General features: G+C 43.7%; 1 protein-coding gene and 1 long non-coding RNA gene across 2 annotated transcripts in view; one reads left to right on the top strand and one right to left on the bottom strand.

Annotated features, from left to right (window-relative positions):
* LOC147028925 (uncharacterized) overlaps positions 1–21,649 on the top strand; it is a 245,031-nt gene that overhangs the window by 67,033 nt on the left and 156,349 nt on the right. The window contains exons 9-12 of the mRNA XM_085879809.1: positions 15,704–15,783; positions 19,139–19,203; positions 19,775–19,947; positions 20,857–20,996. Of these exons, the coding sequence (XP_085735935.1) occupies positions 15,704–15,783; positions 19,139–19,203; positions 19,775–19,947; positions 20,857–20,996 (458 nt within the window). The remainder of the gene's footprint in view (positions 1–15,703; positions 15,784–19,138; positions 19,204–19,774; positions 19,948–20,856; positions 20,997–21,649) is intronic.
* Positions 1–21,649, bottom strand: part of LOC147028926 (uncharacterized) — a 79,654-nt gene that overhangs the window by 9,518 nt on the left and 48,487 nt on the right. The gene's annotated exons all lie outside the window — the stretch shown is intronic.

The following is a 21,649-nucleotide window of genomic DNA, read 5'->3' as shown; positions in this document are numbered from 1 at the left end:
ATTTGGTGTTAGACGTCATTGAGGGAAGTCCAACAAAATGGAATGATAAACACTGAAAAAATCGAAAGTTTAAAAATGACGTCATCTTGTGACGTCATTTGACGCACTTCCAATGACGTCACTACCAATCGCGGACTACCATCCTGAAAGCTCTTATTTCATGGAACATTTTAATGTTGGTTTCATGTCAATAGCTCTATTAGATCTGAAGTTATGCCTACAAGTATATTTTGACCTTGAGTGTGACCTTGACCTTGACCATAGAGTTAATTTGCAAAACCTGTACATCAATAAACATATTTTGGTCCTGATCATAATGCCTGGATTTGGGACAATTTCCTTTACAAATTACATAGATATTTGAATATAAAATATCAGGACATTTTAGCCACAATTGAAAAACGTTATGTTCAAACGTCAATGACGTCATAACGGTCAGTCCGATCTACGTCAAATTTGGTGTGTGACGTCCTTAAGGTAAGTTCTACCAAACGGTTTGATCAAAACTGATGAGGTCGAAAATTGAAAATTTACGTTATCTTGTCACGTCATTTTGATGCACTTCTGATGACGTCACGTCAAATCTGACACCACGTACCCGGAAGGTATTTCGTCATGGAACAATATGGCTTTGGTTGCATGTCGATAGCTGTCTTATGAAGGAAGTTATGCTCAAAAGTTTGTTTTTGACCTTTTCATGACCCTGGCCTTGACCTTTGACCCGATCGCTCCCAAAATCTAATCAAATCGTCCTTGGATAATCACGAATCATCCCACCAATTTTCATGCAATTCGGTGTAATACTTTCTGAGTTATGCGAATGACAAACAAACACACATATTCACAAATAAATAAATACACAGCGACCAAAACATAACCTTTCGCAGCATGCGAAGGTAAACATTGTGTCGCGGCGGGTCGCTAAACGACCGCGAAAGCCAATAGCTTGACCATGTGACTAAGGGTCCTCCATCTGACACCATTTACCGAAGAACATGTGATCTCCCAATCAGGAAATCATGCCCTCATCAATTATGCTATTATCTTTATTGGATCATGATTAATACGGCCAAGCTTTCCAATAGCACAATGCCAGACTGACATGAGAGCCCATTAGTAGGAATTATAACCCCCCGGCTAATCTACATATGGACATTGCTGGACCAATGGTAGAAAGGAGACAACCATGGGAAGATTGGAAATAAAACAAGAATTATTTCTTTATAATGAGCGACGAGAGGTAAGGGAACGAGGGAGGGGAACTTAAGGACTTCAATGGCGTAAAAAGGAAACCAGGGCAGGAAAAGGGGAAATGCAATAAAAAAAGTGTAATCAAGGTGTGTGTTGATAAAAAGTGAAAGCAAGTATACAAGTTGCAGACTTAACCTATGCCTTTCCTACTGGCTAACAAAACAGGGTACCCATCAGACCACACCCAAACGGGGAGACAAATTGCGACTGGTACGTATGTCACCGCCACCCTCCCCAATTGGTACCATTCTTCAAAATGACCTGGCCCCAACACTGCTCTCCACCACTGAGGGTCCACCAGCTCCATCGGGAGTATGAATCAACATGCCCAAGACCAGGGAAGAAATGAGTGCGATGACCCAGGCAGAGAGAAAACAAGCGCTGCCACAATCAGGACTCCGATAGCTTGAGACAAAAGAAGAAAGAGAGAGCGGCAAGCAGGACCAAGGTAGCTTGAGGCCGACGACAGTGTGACCGAATCAGCATGCTGAGCGAAGATTCATAGTCCTGAGGGCAGGCGGGGCAAAAGACCCTCATGTCAGATCCCGCGAGGAGGCCCGGGACCAGCCATTGGGCCAAGTCAGACCCCACGAGCCAATGCCATGCTAGCCATGGGAGGTTTCCCCCGCAGCCTGACACATTCTGCTGCCCAGCTGCAGATTCAATCATTTGGTTCTTCCAGCTGTCATCATGAACAGAGCTCCACACTTAACATGGGGGGAATCATTTCTACCCTCATGCTCCTGGGACGAACCCCAAACGTCCAACAATGTTCATGGCACAAAGCCAGGGAATGGGCCAATCATTTCAGGGAGGCTCGGTCGTGTCTTGGTTTGTTTGCCAGTCATTTTGGGTGGAGGGGAATAAACGGGGATTATGGAAACTAAATACAGTACAGGGGAAGACTGCAATAAATTACATTACAGGGTCGACGTCCATACAGACGAACAGACAACCAAAGACTTTGTGGGGCTTCAAACAATAAAGGGGAATGGGAGAATTTGGAGCACGTTCCAGAATGCTGGTGTAGGGAGGGCATGTTGAACGCCAGGGCAGTAAAACACACACGCCCTGTGATGACGGCTGCGGCGGCACACGTCGTCATGTGCTGATGTTTCTATTCTCCAAACAGGTTGACAGGAGCACTAACTACCCGACCCAACACATTTGATTACATAATAACTCGTATAGAGAAGGCGCTATTCTTAACGTTCTTTACGGAGTTAGCTATTCTGAAAGTCTGGATGCTGTTTACGTTTAAATTTCAGCATGCAGTTTTTAAAACTGCAACATTATATATACTGTATGTACGTACTCTCTCTCTCTCTCTCTCTATATATATATATATATATATATATATATATATATATATATATATATATATATATATATATATATATATATATATATATATGAATATATATATATACATATATGAATATATATATACATATATATATATATATGTATATATATATTGTATATTTATATATCCCTGTGTGTCGTAAGAGGCGACCAGGGTTGCGTCAGGAAGGGCATCCAGCGTAAAAACCTATGCCAAATCATTATGCGGACAACAAAACGAATTTCCATACCGGATCGGTCGAGGCCCGGGTTACCAACGACCGGTACCGGTGGTCAGCAGGGTACCAGTGGAAATTGTGCTACTGCTGGGCGAAAGAGGAGAAGGAGACGGGGAAGGCGAGTCCGGAGGCAGTGGGAGAGGGGGAAGGGTAGAAGTGTGGAGGTGAGAGTTGGAACTCTGAATGTTGGGACGATGACTGGCAAAGGGCGAGAGTTGGCTGACATGATGGAGAGAAGAAAGGTGGACATACTGTGTGTACAAGAGACCAAGTGGATGGGGAGTAAGGCTCGGAGCATTGGAGGTGGTTTCAAACTGTTCTACCATGGTGTGGATGGGAGGGGAAATGGTGTCAGGGTAATCCTGAAGGAAGATTATGTCAAGAGGGTATTGGAGGTGAGGAGAGTGTCTGACCGAGTGATGAGTGTGAAGTTGAAAATTGAAGGGGTGATGATGAATGTCATCAGTGCATATGCCCCACATATGGGGTGTGAGATGGAGTATAAAGAAGATTTCTGGAGTGAGTTAGATGAAGTGATGGAGAGTGAATCCAAGGATGAAAGAGTGGTGATTGGAGCAGATTTCAATGGGCATGTTGGGGAAGGGAATAAAGAGGATGAGGAGGTGATGGGTCGGTACGGTCTCAACAAGAGAAATGTGGAAGGGCAAATGGTGGTTGAGTTTGCAAAAAGAATGGAAATGGCAGTGGTAAATACGTATTTCAAGAAGAAGGAGGAACACAGGGTGACATACTAGAGTGGAGGAAAGTGCACACAGGTGGATTACATCTTAAGCAGGAGATGCAACCTGAAAGAGATTAGTGACTGTAAGGTTGTGGCAGGGGAGAGTGTAGTTCGACAGCATCGATTGGTGGTCTGTAGGATGACTTTAGAGATGAGGTTGAGGAAGAGAGTGAGGGCTGAACCAAGGACCAGATGGTGGAAGCTGAAGGAGGAAGACTGTTGCGTGAAATTTAGGGAGGAGGTGAGACAGGCGTTGGATGGTGGAAAAGATGGGTGGGATGTTTGGGCAACGACAGCAGAAGTTGTGAGGGAGATAGCCAGGAAGGTACTTGGTGTGACATCTGGACAGAGGAAGGAAGATAAGGAGACTTGGTGGTGGAATGAGGAAGTACAGGAAAGTATAAGGAAGAAGGGGTTGGCGAAAAAGAAGTGGGATAGTCAGAGAGATGAAGAAAGTCGGCAGGAGTACAAGGAGTGGCGGCGAAAGGCAAAAAGAGAGGTGGCAAAGGCCAAGGAAAAGGCATATGACGAGCTGTATGAGAAGTTGGATACAAAAGAAGGGGAAAAGGATTTATACCGATTGGCAAGACAGAGGGACCGAGCTGGGAAGGATGTGCTGCAGGTTAGGGTGATAAAGGATGCAAATGGGAATGTGCTGACGAGCGAGGAGAGTGTGTTGAGAAGGTGGATGGAGTACTTTGAGGAGCTGATGAATGAAGAAAATGAGAGAGAGAGAAGGTTGGAAGAGGTGGAGATAGTGAATCTGGAAGTGGGGTGGATCAGTAAGGATGAAGTGAGGACTGCTATGAAGAAGATGAAAAGTGGAAAGGCGGTTGGCCCAGATGGTATACCAGTGGAGGCATGGAAGTGCTTAGGAGAGATGGCAGTGGGGTTGTTAACCAGATTGTTTAATAAAGTCTTGGAAAGTGAGAGGATGCCGGACGAGTGGAGATTAAGTGTACTGGTTCCGATTTTCAAGAATAAGGGTGATGTGCAGAGCTGTGGAAATTACAGAGGGATAAAGTTGTTAAGCCACACCATGAAGTTGTGGGAAAGAGTCGTGGAAGCTCGGTTGAGAGGAGAGGTGACGATCTGTGAGCAGCAATATGGGTTTATGCCAGGAAAGAGCACCACTAATGCGATGTTTGCTTTGAGAATGTTGATGGAGAAGTATAGGGAAGGCCAGAAGGAGTTACATTGTGTGTTTGTGGATTTCGAGAAAGCTTATGATAGGGTGCCAAGAGAGGAGTTGTGGTATTGTATGAGGAAGTCGGGAGTGGTGGAGAAGTATGTGAGGATCGTGCAGGATATGTATGAGGACAGTGTGACAGCGGTGAGGTGTGCGGTAGGAATGACGGACCGGTTTAAGGTAAAAGTGGGATTGCACCAAGGATCGACTCTGAGCCCTTTCCTGTTTGCAATGGTGATGGACAGGTTGACGGACGAGATCAGACTGGAGTCTCCATGGACTATGATGTTCGCGGATGTCATCATGATCTGTAGGGAGAGTAGGGAGCAGGCTGAGGCGAGCCTCGAGTGGTGGAGGTACGCACTGGAGAGAAGGGGAATGATAGTCAGTCGGAGTAAGACGGAGTACATGTGCGTAAATGAGAGGGAGGGTGGTGGTATGGTGCGGTTGCAAGGAGTTGAGGTTGGGAAGGTGGATGGGTTTAAATACTTGGGATCAACTGTCCAAAGTAACAGAGAGTGTGGGAGAGAAGTGAAAAAGAGAGTGCAGGCAGGATGGAGTGGGTGGAGAAGAGTTGCAGGAGTGATTTGTGACAGAAGGGTAGCTGCAAGAGTGAAGGGGAAAGTATATAAGACGGTAGTGAGACCAGCTATGTTGTATGGTTTGGAGACGGTGGCGCTAACAAAAAGACAGGAAGCGGAGCTGGAGGTGGCAGAGTTAAAGATGCTGCGATTCTCGTTGGGAGTGACGAGGATGGATAGGATAAGAAATGAGTATATTAGAGGGACTGCTCAGGTAGGACGGTTTGGAGACAAAGTGAGAGAAGCGAGATTGAGATGGTTTGGACATGTGCACAGGAGGGAAATGGAGTATATCAGGAGAAGGATGTTGAAGATGGAGCCGCCAGGCAGGAGGAGAAGAGGAAGGCCAAAGAAGAGGTTCATGGATACGGTGAGGGCGGACATGCGGGTGGTTGGAGTGTCAATGGAAGATGTGGAGGATCGAGCGAAATGGCGACGGTTGATCCGCTGTGGCGACCCCTAATGGGAGCAAGCGAAAGAGTAAGAAGAAGTGTGTATATATATATATATATATATATATATATATATATATATATATATATATATATATATATATATATATATATATATATATATATATATATATATATGTAAGAGGAGTCCGTCAAGGGTGTCCATTATCGGGCATTCTCTACTACCTCTGTATTGAACCCCTCCTAATTCGCCTCCGTGCTAGTCTACCAGGCTTTCCTGTGATGCCAACTGAATGGCCAATTGCTATCTCAGCATTTGCTGATTATGTGTGTGTCATGGTGCGTGCTCGTGATGATGTCACCATGTTACTAAATGACTTGGAAAAGTTCTCTTCGGCTTGCACAACTACAATAAGTTGGAGCAAATACAAAGCTCTATGGATTCGCCATACCCCGGCTGTTGATTTGCCTCATCTTCCCAGAAACTTGCAGTGGGAGAAGGAAGGCATCCGCTATCTAGGTATGTACATTGGCACCCCAGATTTTATGACTAAGAACTGGTTAAATACAGTTAACAAAATTGATAATGGACGAGAGAAGTGGAGAGGAATATTAATGACCTTGTTGTACAGTGGTCATGCCCTCGTGATCAATAACCTGTTGGCTTCCTTGTGGCACAAAATGATTGCCCTGCACCCTCCTGAAGCACTGCTGCTGACAATCCAGAAACATCTGCTTGATTTTTTTCTGGGGTGGCAAACATTGGGTCAAGCCTGAAGTCCTTTCCCTTCCATTGGCAGATGGTGGCCATGGTCTTTTTGACATTCTCAGCCGACTGATGGCATTTCGAGTCGCCACTGTCCACCGCTTTCTTTTTTCTGCATCACTGCCATGGTGCCCCACTGCTTACCATTTGCTGAAAATGGCTGGCAAGCTCGACTTCAATCAGGAACTTTTTCTCATGGACTTGCAACATGTGGACATCTCTCCATTGCCTTTGTTTTACCAAGACCTGTTGCAAGCCTGGTAGCCTCTTGTAGTGCACCGAGATATGGCTCAATATAACATCAACAACTTTCTCAACGAGCCTCTCTTCTACAATGCACTTTTTACAAACATACCTCGATCACGTGCTTATATACAATGCTTTATAAACTCCAGTATACGTCTCATATGAGATCTGTGGAACGAGAACAAAACATGGCACTCAGTCGGCCATATTGTGACTACCGTTGGAATGCGCTCTTTCCGAACTGTTTCCCAGCTTGTCTCGGAGGTTTTGCGTACCTCTATAAGTTTGGGACTCCATTTTGATACCACCAACGCTGTCCCTGCAATCCATTCCCCCTTCTTTCCGCAGTTGCATACAACATCAGTGGCATTAACAGAAACTGTGATCCTGTCTTCCTCTCCACTTCCGAGTGTTGCTAAAAAGTGCCTGCACCACCTTTGTGTCACCATACGGCATCCTGATGTGTGCAAAGATAGTTTTGGATCCCGATGGAATGGGGATGTTGCCTCCGGGGTCCCCTCTGTGCCACAATGGGCTACCATGTATGTCCCACCGATTGTAAAACGGACTGGTGATATCTTGGAGAATTGTACATATGATTTTATCTCCGAATGTTTTACTACATCATTTTAATGTTTTAAATTCCGTTCCGTGCCCCTTTTGTACATGGCCTCTGAAGATTTATACCATTACATGCCTATACTATGTTGGCTGTGCAAGACAGGCCCAACTTTTTACCTTTTTATCACAATTGTACTGTCATATGAAAATTGTATTTTCTTTACGTACTTTTATTTTTGGATTACCGTTAAATTCCAAAAATCATGCTGAATCTGCTCTCGCCAATTTTATATTAGCTGAAGGGAAATTAGCAATCTATAAAACAAGGAAAGCTAAACTTCTTGCAAACCCTGATGCTTATTACAACGTTTTAACAGTTTTTAAGGCCCTTGCCGTGGCCAGATTACATGCAGAATTTTATTTTCACCAAAATATTAATAATCTTGAAATGTTTAAGCAAAAATGGTGTCACAGGAATGCTTTGTGTAAAGTAGACCACAGTCATCTTATCATTTCATTTAAGCTGTGTACTTGACCTTTTTATGTGTAACTGTTTTTTTCTCAGCTTGTATAAATATAGGTATACAAAAGTCAAAGTCTCTCTGTCTCTGTCTCTGTCTCTGTCTCTGTCTCTGTCTCTGTCTCTGTCTCTGTCTCTGTCTCTGTCTCTGTCTCTGTCTCTCTCTCTCTCTCTCTCTGTGTCTGTCTCTGTCTCTGTCTCTCTGTGTCTCTTTCTGTCTCTCTCTCTCTCTCTCTCTCTCTCTCTCTCTCTCTCTCTCTCTCTCTCTCTCTCTCTCTCTCTCTCTCTCTCTCTCTCTCTCTCTCTCTCTCTCTCTCTCTCTCTCTCTCTCTCTCTCTCTCTCTCTCTCTCTCTCTCTCTCTCTCTCTCTCTCTCTCTCTCTCTCTCTCTCTCTCTCTCTCTCTCTCTCTCTCTCTCTCTCTCTCTCTCTCTCTCTCTCTCTCTCTCTCTCTCTCTCTCTCTCTCTCTCTCTCTCTGTGTCTGTCTCTGTCTCTCTGTGTCTCTCTCTCTCTCTCTCTCTCTCTCTCTCTCTCTCTCTCTCTCTCTCTCTCTCTCTCTCTCTCTGTCTCTGTCTCTCTCTCTCTCTCTCTGTCTCTCTCTCTCTCTCTCTCTCTCTCTCTCTCTCTCTCTCTCTCTCTCTCTCTCTCTCTCTCTCTCTCTCTCTCTCTCTCTCTCTCTCTCTGTCTCTCTCTCTCTCTCTCTCTCTCTCTCTCTCTCTCTCTCTCTCTCTCTCTCTCTCTCTCTCTCTCTCTCTCTCTCTCTCTCTCTCTCTCTCTCTCTCTCTCTCTCTCTCTCTCTCTCTCTCTCTCTCTCTCTCTCTCTCTCTCTCTCTCTCTCTCTCTCTCTCTCTCTCTCTCTCTCTCTCTCTCTCTCTCTCTCTCTCTCTCTCTCTCTCTCTCTCTCTCTCTCTCTCTCTCTCTCTCTCTCTCTCTCTCTCTCTCTCTCTCTGTCTCTCTCATTCTCTGTCTCTCTCATTCTCTGTCTCTCTCATTCTCTGTCTCTCTCATTCTCTGTCTCTCTCTGTCTCTCTCTGTCTCTCTCTGTCTCTCTCTGTCTCTCTCTGTCTCTCTCATTCTCTCTCTCTCTGTCTGTCTGTCTGTCTGTCTGTCTGTCTGTCTGTCTGTCTCTCTCTCTCTCTCTCTCTCTCTCTCTCTCTCTCTCTCTCTCTCTCTCTCTCTCTCTCTCTCTCTCTCTCTCGCCCCCTGCTGGCTGTTGGTGAGTCGAGTGGAGTGTCATGGCAGCTGTGTGGTCTTGGTGAGTTGTGATCTGCCCTGTTTTTGCACCTTTCTATCCCCTTTCACATCGTTTTCACCTCCCTTCCTTTGTTTCCTTCTACGCATCGTTATGTGTGCCCCCACCCTCCCCTTTTCGTTAGACCTCGCGCTCCGGCCTTCCCTCGCGCCGTCGTCACCCCACCCCACCCCGCCCATCTGTCCTTGTTATTTCACGGTTTGCCCTTCGGTTCATCTCTTCCCCTCCCCTCCCCATCCCCCTGTTTTCTCCTCGCATACGTTTTCCCCGAGATAGAGAGAGAAAGAGCCCACAGCTTCTTGTGGATAGTTTTTAGTTCACGGCCCATCCCGGGCCTTCAACTGATCGTTTTTTTCCTCACTGGAGCTGTGTTTATTTCCTTTGGAAACCTGTCTCGGCTCGTATTTAATTACTGCACGAGAGTAATCATCCCTCCTCCCATTTCTAAACATAACTTCGTATTCCCGTTATTCGGCATTTGAAGCATAAACAAGAAAACATGGCATCGTCTGTGTCGCACCCGACGACGTCAGCGTTGAGGATCTCGTTATCGCTACGGGAAACATAGTCGGCACTGACAAAGTTCGTGCAGCCTCACGAATGAACAAACGTGTGGTAATCTTTGTGTCTGAGACAGAACTGGTTCACGAAATCGTATCGACCGGACTATCAACAGATGACGGACATTTCGTGCTCGTCTCCCCTCTGGACACACCGGCCGTGAAGGTCATTATCTCGAACGCCCCCCCCTTTCCTGAAAAATCAGACACTGATCCTCGAATTATCTCGTTATGGTACTGTGGTTTCTCAGATCACCATGTTACCTTTACGTCGCTTGGACGATCGGATGAAGCATGTGATGTCTTTTCGGAGACAAGCTTATGTGGTGCTTCCTCCCTCGAACGCTGAAAGATCCTTGAATATCATTTTAAAACTCAAATAGGATAATCATGATTACCAAGTCTACGTTACCACTGACACCCTGAAATGTTTCGAATGTGGTAATTTCGGACACTTGAAACGATCTTGCCCAAAGTCAACCTCGTCGAACAATGAAACAAACCTCGTCAACAAGAATACGTCTTCTTCTTCTTCCTCGACTGTGAAGGAAGCGAATCCCGTGTCTGGGAACAACCCCCAGTCCCCTCAGTCCGATTGTCTAAACAGCAAAACGAATGTTTGGGATGGTTTCATCAAGAAAGAGAAAGACTTCACCTGATGGTCGTTTAACCCAGAAGAAAGGAGCATTTACAAACGAGGAATCTGTCGGTAATGTTCCCACAGTTGTGACTGACATCACTCTACAAGGCCTACCCGGAATGGACCTGGACCCCGGTACCTACGACCAACAAGTTCAGCCTACTTGCCGGTGAGGACAGAGACGTCTCCCTCACAGAGACCACTTTACCTGTTATTGCAGTGAAGAAAACCGTTTCACTCGTTAAAAAACTCTCCTGTTGGAAAGTCCATTGACGGTGATACACAGACCACTCGTGATGATCCTGCTGTCACTTTGGTAAATGTTAACCCTGAATCCTTGTCAGCGGGAAATAGCGAAACAAATGTTAACCCTGTTACTGCTCCCAGTCCATCACGTGGTGAAGCTGGAAACGCAGGAAATGTGAAAATGGATGTTTTACGAGAGACCCCCAAAGTACTGTATACCTCCACGCCGTTGAGGGAAGCGATATCGCTACATCCACTGATGGTGTTTGTGTTTCATCAAATCCCCCGATTATTTCCATAACTTCACCAGGAGATGTTCCCACAATGGAAGAGCACATAGACGTGGTAACCAATACAGATCCGTGTATCAATACTGACGACAGTGTCGATATGCAGGACAGTCCAAGCTTGTGTGACTCAGAAACTAAAACCGACTCTGACGAATCTGACCTGGAGGAAGCAAACAGGAACAGTCAGGTGGAAACGGTGGAGAAGCTCACCGGTCAAAGTCCTAACCCCCCTGAACAAATATGACTCTTCTTACAAAATACAAACCTGACGGAATACTTTCCAGATCTACCGTCCTTCCTTGAGTGTGCTCAGGCTATCGTACGTAAGCCTGACTTATTCGGTTTCCACCAGACACACTGTCACCGCTTAAAAAAACTGATCATCAAGGCGAAAAAGGATCCTAATCAATTATCCCACTTCTGATCGTATTCTTAGAAACTATTATCTTCCTCATGGCCAGTTTCAAGATTGGAACAATAAATGTTAATGGTGGTGGGAGTCCGCTCCGCAAGATCCAAATTAAACGGTTGGTAGAGGTCAACGGTCTTGACATAGCTTTGTTACAAGAGACCCATGCTGTCCGATCTGTTCAGGCTCAGTGGCGACTATTTATGGACAAGGAATGTTTCTTCAGTAACAACTCCACGTCGAAGGCAGGCATCATGTTTGTCTTGGGGAAACTTTTCCATCCGTCCTGCCTTAAATTTATGAGTATTATTGATGGACACCTTGCCTCTGTGACCTTCTCTATTAATCAGGTCAAGTTCACAATTCTCAATGTGTACGCTCCAAGCAAAAATGACGAGCGGATCTCCCTTTTTGCTGAACTGAGAAAATTCCTGCAAACACTGGATTTGCAGACTTCTCTAATTATTGGTGGCGATTTTAACTGTACTGTTATGTTAATGCTTCATTTGACCGGAACGGGCCGGAACCCCAACCATGTACCGCAAAACTTTTTGCAAACATCATTGCGAAATATAATCTTCATGATATTTGGCGCGTGCAGCACCTTTCTGATCGGTCTTGTACATGGTGTCGTTGGTTAAACAACCACATCTCACTTGCGAGGCTTGATCGCATCTATGTAAATTCTCATTTATTACATGGAGTTTATAAATCCGATATCGTGCCTTCTAGTTTCTCTGACCATTCCCGAGCTCGAGTCTTTATTCAACTCTCTAAACCATGTCCAGGGAGCTCTCATTGGAAATTCAATAACAGTTTTCTAGAAAACCTCAACTTCATTCAGGCCTTTTAATCCTTCTGGACTGCTCTCCTAGAACAGAAGCTTAGCTGTTCCGTTAACCCGTTGATATGGTGGGAATTAGTAAAAACCCAAATTAAAGGTTTCTGTCAACAGTATCGTTTTTTTCTCAACAAGGGCTGACCATGAAGTTAAGAAAACATTACAGTTAGAGATTTTACAACTCCAACGGGTCATCGGACAAAATAATAGTAACATACAAAAAACCTCAACTGAGAAACAGTCCTTATTAAAGGAAATAACCGAGAGGAATGCACGTGGTGCCTTAGTTCGGATGAGGGTGCGACACCTGAATGAGGCAAACGTACCAACCAAGTACTTCTTTTCCTTAGAGAAACATCTTCCCAGTAAACAGCTTTCTCGGCTGCGATTAGCAGATTCATCCATTACCTTTACACAATCAGAAATCAAACTTTTCGTGAAGGAATACTTTTCGAAAATATATTCAATGGAACAAATAAAACCTGTCAGTCACTTCTATCTCTGTAGGCCTGGCAGTGTCGTGTGCAGATGGGCGTTCCCAACTGGAGAGACCCATCACCTTGGATGAACTTGGCACTGTCCTGCACGGCCTTGCCATTGGGAAAGCACCTGGATTGGATGGACTTACAACCGAATTTTACAAGAAGTTTTGGCACTTATTGGGTCCAGAACTCATTAACACCTTGAACGCAAGCTGCCAGCTTGGAGAGCTACCTCGGAGTTTCCGACGAACTCTTCTTACCCTCATCCCAAAAAGGGAGACATGCTGAGTATTGAAAATTGGCGTCCTATCTCCCTGTTATGTACGGACTATAAGATTTTTTTTGAAAGCCCTGGCATCACGACTTACTCCTTATTTATCCTCGTTGTTGAAAGAAGACCAATGTTACTGTGTCCCAAAACGTTCCATCTATGACAACATCTCCCTTGTAAGAGACATCATTGAACTGTGCAAGGAAAACCCTAAAGATTGAGGACTTCTTCTCCTTGATCAGGAGAAAGCCTTTGACCGTGTTGACCATCGGTGCCTTTTCAAAGTACTTGAGCGGTTTGGACTTGGTTCAACCTTCATCTCTTATATTAAAATACGATACAATAATATTGATAGTGTGCTTAAGATAAACAATGAACATGTTGCACCTTTGTCTATTAACAAGGGAATTAGACAAGGTTGCCCTCTTTCCGGGTTGCTTTATGCTCTCTCCATCGAACCCCTACTGGTTTCTTTGTGCTTAGACTAAAAGGGGTTAGTTTGTCCCAGCTTGAACGGCCCATCAAGGTACTGGCATACGCCGATGACGCATGTGTATTCGTACAAGATATCAATGACGTTAACATCGTTCGTTATTGTTTGTCCTTATTTGAAAAGGCTTCTTCAGCCAAAGTAAATTGGAACAAAACGAGCGCCCTTTGGCTCGGTCCATTGTGCTACTTGGCGCCAAGACTTCCTGCTCCACTGTCATGGGCCAATGATGGTGTGAAATACCTTGCAGTGTTCTTAGGTAATAATACCACAGTAGCAAAAAATTGGACTGGTCTGCTTGAGTTTGTTGAGGGTAAACTGCAAAAATGGAAAGGTGTGATCACACAACTGTCATATCGTGGAAGGGTCTTGGTTATCAACACACTGGTGGCCTCTACCTTATGGCACAGGTTCTTCGTGCTGCATCCTCCAGCGGCGTTGCTTCAACAGCTCCAGAAGTGCTTCGTGTCCTTCTTCTGGGACGGAAAACACTGGCTGCGACCTGGGGTCCTCAGTTTACCACTGACCGATCGAGGATAAGGCCTGGTCGACATAAAAAGCCGGCTCATGGCCTTTCGACTCTCGGTTGCTTTTCGCATGCTATACACGCGACCCTCTCCACCATGGGTCAACGTCGCTTGTCACCTTTTGCAACAGGCTGGGAGGCTAGGCTATGACCACTCTCTTTTCCTGATGGACCTTTCCAAAATCGACACATCCCCTCTCTCTGGTTTCTATCAGAGCATACTAAATGCATGGCAAGCTCTGACAATAACAAGAGCTACACATTCTTACACGAAACAGATGTTTCTGGAAGAACCTTTGTTCTACAACTCCCTTTTCCATGATATGCCTGCTGATAGGTGTTTTATTCAACGCTTTACCGACAAAGGCGTTAAATCTGTCGCAGATCTTCTCAGCCCAAACGGCAGCTGGATCGGAGCTGACGCGTTGGCAAGCCTGGTCGGTGTGCGATCCTCTCGAATCGTGGCACGCATATTATGTAGTGTGCTTTGGACATGCACACAGCTCACACCTGCTTGGGAGCAAGATCACCAAAGCAATGAACAAAATTGCACACCGAATACCTTCTCTCTCTACCTTTCCTGAACTCGTATGTGCTTTTTCTCTTGCCAGCCCTCTTCCTTGTCCCCCTTTTAGCGTAGGCTTCAATGGCCTTCCCAAACAAAAAGACCTTTATTTGGGTTGTGTAAAATTTCTTTCGCATCGGCAAATAACACAGCAGAAGGTTCGATGGAGAGATCTCTTACCTTGTTCTCCCCCTTATTTTCCTAACTGGAAAGGTTTTTATCACCCTCCTGTACCACCACGACATGGTGACCTCCAATGGAGACGAGTACACTGGATCCTTCTTTCTAATCACTTGTTGCACCATTTTTCAAATCTGCTTGTCGATGAATGTCCTTTTTGTAAGAAATCTGAAAACCTTTTTCACATCCATGTTGAATGCCAACGGTTGGCACCTTTATTTATTTTACTTCAGAATTGTTTTGTGAGGTTTGGTTTGATTTTTAACACTTGTGTGTTCATCTACGGATTGGATATCCCACACAAAAATTCCAATGCTGTGTTAGTCAATTTCCTGCTTGCTCAGGCAAAGATGGCGGTATATAAGTCAAGGAAAAGAAAACTTGATGGTGTTGGAGTAAATGATGAAGATGCTTTGTTTTTGTTCCAAAACCTTGTAATAAGTCGTGTTAAATTGGATTTTGCTTTCTTTTCTGTAACGGGAAGATAACCACAGATCGAATCAAAATGGTGTTTCAAAGAAGTTATTTGCAAAGTCCGAGAGGAATGTTTATCCTTTTGTGAAATGTTTTGGATATTATCCACCCGATTCATCCTTTCCTTTCTTCAGAAATGGTTTCATGGTTTTCTTTCTTTCTCTGAAATAAAAATGTAACTCCCATTTGGGGGCTTTCTTTTCTATTTTTATAATAAAAAGATACAAAAGTCAAATCTCTCTCTCTATCTCTATCTCTATCTCTATCTCTATCTCTATCTCTATCTCTATCTCTATCTCTATCTCTATCTCTATCTCTATCTCTATCTCTATCTCTATCTCTATCTCTATCTCTATCTCTCTCTCTCGCTCTGTTTCTCCCAAACCAAACCAAAGCAAACATTAAGAATAAGAAGCACAGTTGTTTATCATGTCGTTTGTGTGTGAATGTGTGGTTTGTGTGGTTGTTTTTTTTTACATCTGGCTATGTGCTTTACAAGTCTTGCATTTCCTTCGTTACATCGCAAGGTTTGTAGTGCAGACAGATAGGAGTGTGACGCCGAGTGTTGTTTCACAAAATGCTCTTCCAACAACGTAATGTCCATTTCTGACCCTTTGTCCCTCAAGCTTGCTGGAAGACATATGGGAAGCAGCAGATTCCTTCCCATGGCACACAAACTTTACTGCCTTTGAGCCTGTGATGGAAGGTTGGTTTTTAACCCAAAATATCATTATTTTATTGTCTTTATGTGCTTGTGCTGCATTGTCTTAATATTCTGTTCTTTTTTTCTTTTTTTAAGTGTCTAACAGCTTGTACGTATGACAAGAACATTAGCCAAAATGGACAAATCTCGACAGAATATGTGATTATAATCTGTTTCGAAGTGCTCAGATGGAAGCAACAAACATATGAATTGAGAAATATGTGTAAATTTAGTCCTAAAATAAAACTTGCAGTTTCTAGGTAATGTGTACATTGTGAGATTAAACTTAAAACTTATTAAAAGATTAAACTTTTAAAGTTTACTTTATGATTGAGTGTTGTGTCACACCATAAATCATTTTTCTACGTTTTTGTAAAAAATAGAGAATTTAAGTGTGCCTTTCAATATAATAGACATTATCAAAGTTTTTCAACTTGCACTCCTAAGGATAAATCAGCAAGCAGATGAAAAAGAAGCACCAAATGCTCATTGATAAAGTTACAATGTCATGTCCTCAACTATGATTGGTTGAGAGAAAGAAAGGATGGGATTACCTGATTGGTGGAACCACAGAGCATCATGAATATAATGAATAGGCAGAAATGAACCATCATGAAATATTAGTAGGTGGAGATGAATCACCAAGTACCGGCAGAAACGTAATGCTAATTCGCTGAGGGCTAGTGGGGTGGGGGGAGGGGGTTGTTTTCATGATGACTCAACGTTGACTGAGGTGCAGTTGTCATACAGTCAAGCCATCATATTCAAAATAGATACAAAGTTCGGACAAATTCTTTCTGTCAACAAAGAATAGGATTGGTTGACCTGAGGAATGTGGCCTCCATTGCATGAAGGTGAGCTAAATTGTGTCCTCTACTTAGGATTTTCAATCAGCTGATACGATGATGTTCTGCACACTGAGGATTATTCAGTAGATGGTAATCAATTGCAGAGGCACAGGGACTAGTGGTCATTCTGTGTACATTCTTACGATGGTTTCACATGATAAGAATGTATATAGTATGACGAATACATTGTCTTGGCTCATGGTTTCACATTCGGAATACCGAATAGTAACATCAAGCGAGAGGTGGTATTTGCGGAGTTCGAACTTCTGCTTGCTCAGCTGGTCCAGCACTTACCAGTATCCGAGGCAAATGAAGCACTTAAGGTCAGACGAGCCGATCTCGCTCACACTTCCTGTGCGATTCCAAAGGATTTGTCTGCTTTCCATATGCAGCGTGACTGCTTGGTCGCTATACGTGACCTCAAATCCAACCCTGAAATCCAGATTTGCAGACCAGATCAAGGCTCCAGCATGGTTATTCGGAACAAGAGTGAGGACGTTGAGAAAATGGCTGTGATTTTGAGCGGTGTCCAAGTTCCAACACCTGGGAAATGCAACTGAACGTGACCACACATCTTGTTTGGAGAAACAAATGGCGAAAAGGATATTGCAACTTTGCAACTGAGGAGACCTCTCTTAGGAGGTTTATGACACAATTAGACCTGTCTGATCACAAAGACCTCGATGTATGGTCTACCAAAGACTCAAAAAGATAGTGTTCCTCTCCAGCCAATCCTTTCAATGACGAGCTCTGCACAGCATGAACTCGCCAGATGGTTATGCGAACTATTGCAGCCAACACTGAACAGTGTCTCAGATCATGTAATTGTGGATTCCTTCACCTTCGCCGCCGATGCCATATGGTCCTTCACACACCTTCACAAGAATTCCACAATGTGCTCATATGATATAGCCGGTCTATTCACGAATGTCCCACTGACAGAAATGATCGAAATCTGCATGCAACTTCAGTCTCATGGTGACTTGACACCTCCACCGATCTCTGAGTCTGTCTTCGCTGAATTAATGAATATGGCGACCCATTCTGTCGAGTTCAGTTTCAATGATTCAATGTATACTCAGATCGACGGTGTAGCGATGGGATCCCCTCTCGGCCCCATCTTGTCAAACATCTTTGTAGGTTACTATGAGAACATGCCTTTGTAGATCCACATCCTGCAGTTCAACCCTGTTTCATCCATTATCAGTACGTAGATGACATCTTTGCTGTCTTTGAGTCAACCTCAGAATGTAAAGTCTTCTTGGGATACCTGAACTCTCTCCATCCATCTCTAAAGTTCACATTAGAGACGGAACGCTCCGGCGTACTTCCCTTCTTGGACATCGTAGTTGAGAAATTGGCCAAACCTTATAAAACCACAGTCTACTGTAAGTCTACTTTTACCGGACAGTATACTAAGTGGGACTCTTACAGTTCCTCTATTTGCAAGATTGGATTGATCGGTATCTTGGTCAATAGAGCAAGAAAGATCTGCTCCACAGATAAACTCCATGCTGAAATTGAGACCATCAAGACTATTCTTCTTGATAATGGGTATCCTGAACAGATCATCAATAGATATATGTATACACACAAATTCCTGAACTCACCAAAGAATCCTATAATCAGACCCGGTAAATGTCTAGTATACCTATGTCTACCTTGGAAAGGCAAAGTGTCTCAAAGGTTTGAAAACCAGATCAAACAGACGGTGTCCCATTCTTACGATGCTGTTCAACCACAAGTGATTTTCACTACCCGCCGGTTGTTTCCGTCAACCCAAAAAGATGATCTGCCCGCCTCTCATATAAGTAAGATTATTTACGAATTTCAGTGCCAGTGTGATGCTAGATACGTGGGCGCTACATCTTTGAGGCTGAAGGATCGCATTGAACAACACGTCCCTTCGGGGATCAGACGGGGTCAGTCAATGAAACGGAGACAACCAACTCTGGCTTGTAAGAATGTACACAGTACGACAACTATTCCATGTGCCTCTGCAATTGGTTACCATTTACTGAATAATCCTCAGTATGCAGAGAAATATCGTTGATACCAATATCAACGTTGAGTCATCATGAAAACCACCCCCCCTCCCCCTAGTCGCCCTCAGTTAATTAGCATTACGTTTCCACTGGTTATTGGTGATTCATCTCTGCCTATTCATTATTCATTTAAAAAAAAAAACTTTGACTGAACAGTTCATGCACATTGAAAAGGATTTTATGATTATTCTTCCCAAGCTGTGTTATAATATGAGCTTCCTGACAAAGAACTTCAACACCGTTTATTGTTTGTCTGTGCTCTGTCCTCCAAATGCTGGGAGTCGAGCAAGGAAGTAGCACATACCTTTGGTATGATTCGGCCAGAGTTTGAATTGCTGATCTCCAAAAGTCAGAGCTGATGGTCTAACCATTCCTTCATCGAGGCCTAGTTGTGTTAATGTTCATGTTTGCAAACTTGACCAATCTGCGAAAATCGGAGATTATTGACTTGTTTTTTGCTCTTAGGACTCATAAAGACTTTGAAACTGACGTTGCAGAATGGACTGTCTGCAAAAGAGAATCACAGCACAGTGAGTGCTCAAAGTGAATGTTTGTAAAATTATGCATCACTTAAAAGTAAACTACAAGTTTTTTGCTTAAGGTTTGAATGGCCAAAGGTTTTGTATTTCAACATTGTGTCCATGGAATTGGTACAAAGCGTAAACTGTGTGAAGCATTATAGCAAAGTAGCGGTAGGGCCCGTCTACGATATACAAACAGCTCATATAAACTATCTTCTGTGATAGTTGCATTATTTAATTAATTTCAAAGTAAATGATTTTGTGTGCATAAACATCTTTACCATAATTTAATTCTGGCTTCAGTTTCCTTCTGGGCTGGCACACACACACACACCACCAGGGGGAGCCATTTCAGCTAACTCCACACATTCAAATATACATAGGCTACATACATATGCACACCTACAAACGCACCTCGCTACAAACATATACGCACATAGAAACGTACCTCGGCTACCTACATGTACGCACATACAAAATGTATTTGAAGTAAGACTACAAATGGGGTGACTTAAAAGCAAGAAGGTTCTCCACATTGCATGCTTCTGCTCATAGCAATTTGTACCCTCACGGTGTGCAGGTCCTTGTCGAGGGTTTTGACCTGCTTTCGGAGTTCAGCACAAACAAGCTCGCTCCCCTGCTGGCTTCAATGGGCGTCAATGGAGATATAGATGCCTGGAAGCAGAGCTTGCATGTGGCTCGGGAGTGGATTCTGCTCACTTCGCAAGTCAGACGAATGAACCACACAGAAAGGTGGGCTGACAAGGTGGCTCAGGGCTGGCACAATCCTCTTCATGCGACGTTTACAATATGCACATCATGCTGAATGTTCATGAGTAGGTTGGCTTTATAAGTTCATAGGATTTTAATTTTTGACTTCTTTGAATAATTTAATCCACAACATAATCGGATCCAACTGCACGCTGCTGTTGCATTAACGGTCGGCCACGCACTTTCCCAGAGAATCGGAGCTGTAAAAGCCGACACGAGGCAAAGACTGCAATGGGTGGTTTGCCATTGCTCTTCCCTAGCTTTAGTGATAGCAGGATTTTGAAATTGGACCAGTGTAGTGACACACAATATCCTACTCCTTTTGAAAGGTACTGTGAGATTTTTTTTTTTTAACCTCCATCATCGAATGCCAGAAAACAATGGTACTAAGGTCTCTCTGAAGGACAGCACACATTGATTCCAGACTTGACCTGAGAATCACCAGGTGAATATTTTATACTTGGATTGGTAAATGAACTCAGTCGAGACGGTTCAAAAGTGAGTTTTGCCACCTCTGAGCTATCCTGCCATCCCTTTACTCTGGTACTTTAAACGTATGGAATCGCTTCAGAATATGTGATTTTTTTTAGAGTGGGACATTAAACCGTCCATCCCATCTGATAGCATTCACTTGTGAATGTTAAAGGCGTCCTGCTTGCCTTTATAAAATAACAAGCCATTGTGTTCCGGTACCCGATTTAAATTCCACTTGCTTCCCCTGGAATTTTGCAGCAAAGGCAATGGAAAAACACTTACAAAAATCTTTTCTCAGGAAATTGGTTGAGCAGCACCAACTATCATTTCGAAGAGTCAGACTTTTCAAATCAGATTCGAGATAATTTGTAAAGAACTGGGACCAATTTTAAATGAAATACCCTCTCCTTCATACAGGGACAGTCCCGTGGTAGCAATGCTGGACACACTACAACAATCGTTGGAGATGTCTCCAGTCTGGCAGGACATAAGTGTGCAGCTCAGTGTGGATCAAGCAATTCGTGACGTACTGCTGAGTATGCTGAACACGAATACAGGTGAGTACGTACATACCACCAATGCTGGGGTAGAGTGTCAAACTGCTAAGAATCGCACAACGCATGAAAGATGAATACACAGGGTGTTGTGCGGGGACCTGGTGAATGATGTTATGCAGCAGATCTAGGGTTGGATAACATCTGGTAGGAATTAAAGCTTGAAGGAATTGATTTGTACTACCTCCTCATTGGACATGGTCAGTTCTGTTGGCTTTGTGTTCAAAATAAGTTGTACTGCATGGGACAAAACTGTTGTGCATTTGATGATTGGTTGGTGTGAGATGTAAATCCTTTGTACATATACTGATGAAAATTCCTGTCGCAATTGGAAAACTATTCAAGCAAAGGGAACTGGGAATGAGTGTATGACCGGCAGGGAAAGCTTGCTTTTTGTTCGGGATTGTTTACAACCTTCTGTACGATTGGATAGTACCCAAGAAGCTAAATTAACTCTTCACCAGCACTGTAAGTATGAAAAAAACAACAAATCACATCAGGACAGCCTGATGCTGTTTACAAATTCCAATTTTAAGCCTGAGTTTGACTTTTATGCAAATATCATAAGAAATTGTTTGTAACTTAGTGCTCCTCGCACTGAGGCATGGTGGTTGGGATCAGATTATGGTTCCATTGCTAGACCAAATGCAAGTGTG

Source organism: Eptatretus burgeri, chromosome 4 (genome assembly GCF_056783735.1).
Source record: "Eptatretus burgeri isolate ZD-2024b chromosome 4, Ebu_testis_v1, whole genome shotgun sequence".
Classification (NCBI taxonomy): Eukaryota; Metazoa; Chordata; class Myxini; order Myxiniformes; family Myxinidae; genus Eptatretus; species Eptatretus burgeri.
Note: the sequence above shows the minus strand (reverse complement) of the source record. Positions and strands in the feature narration are given on the sequence as shown.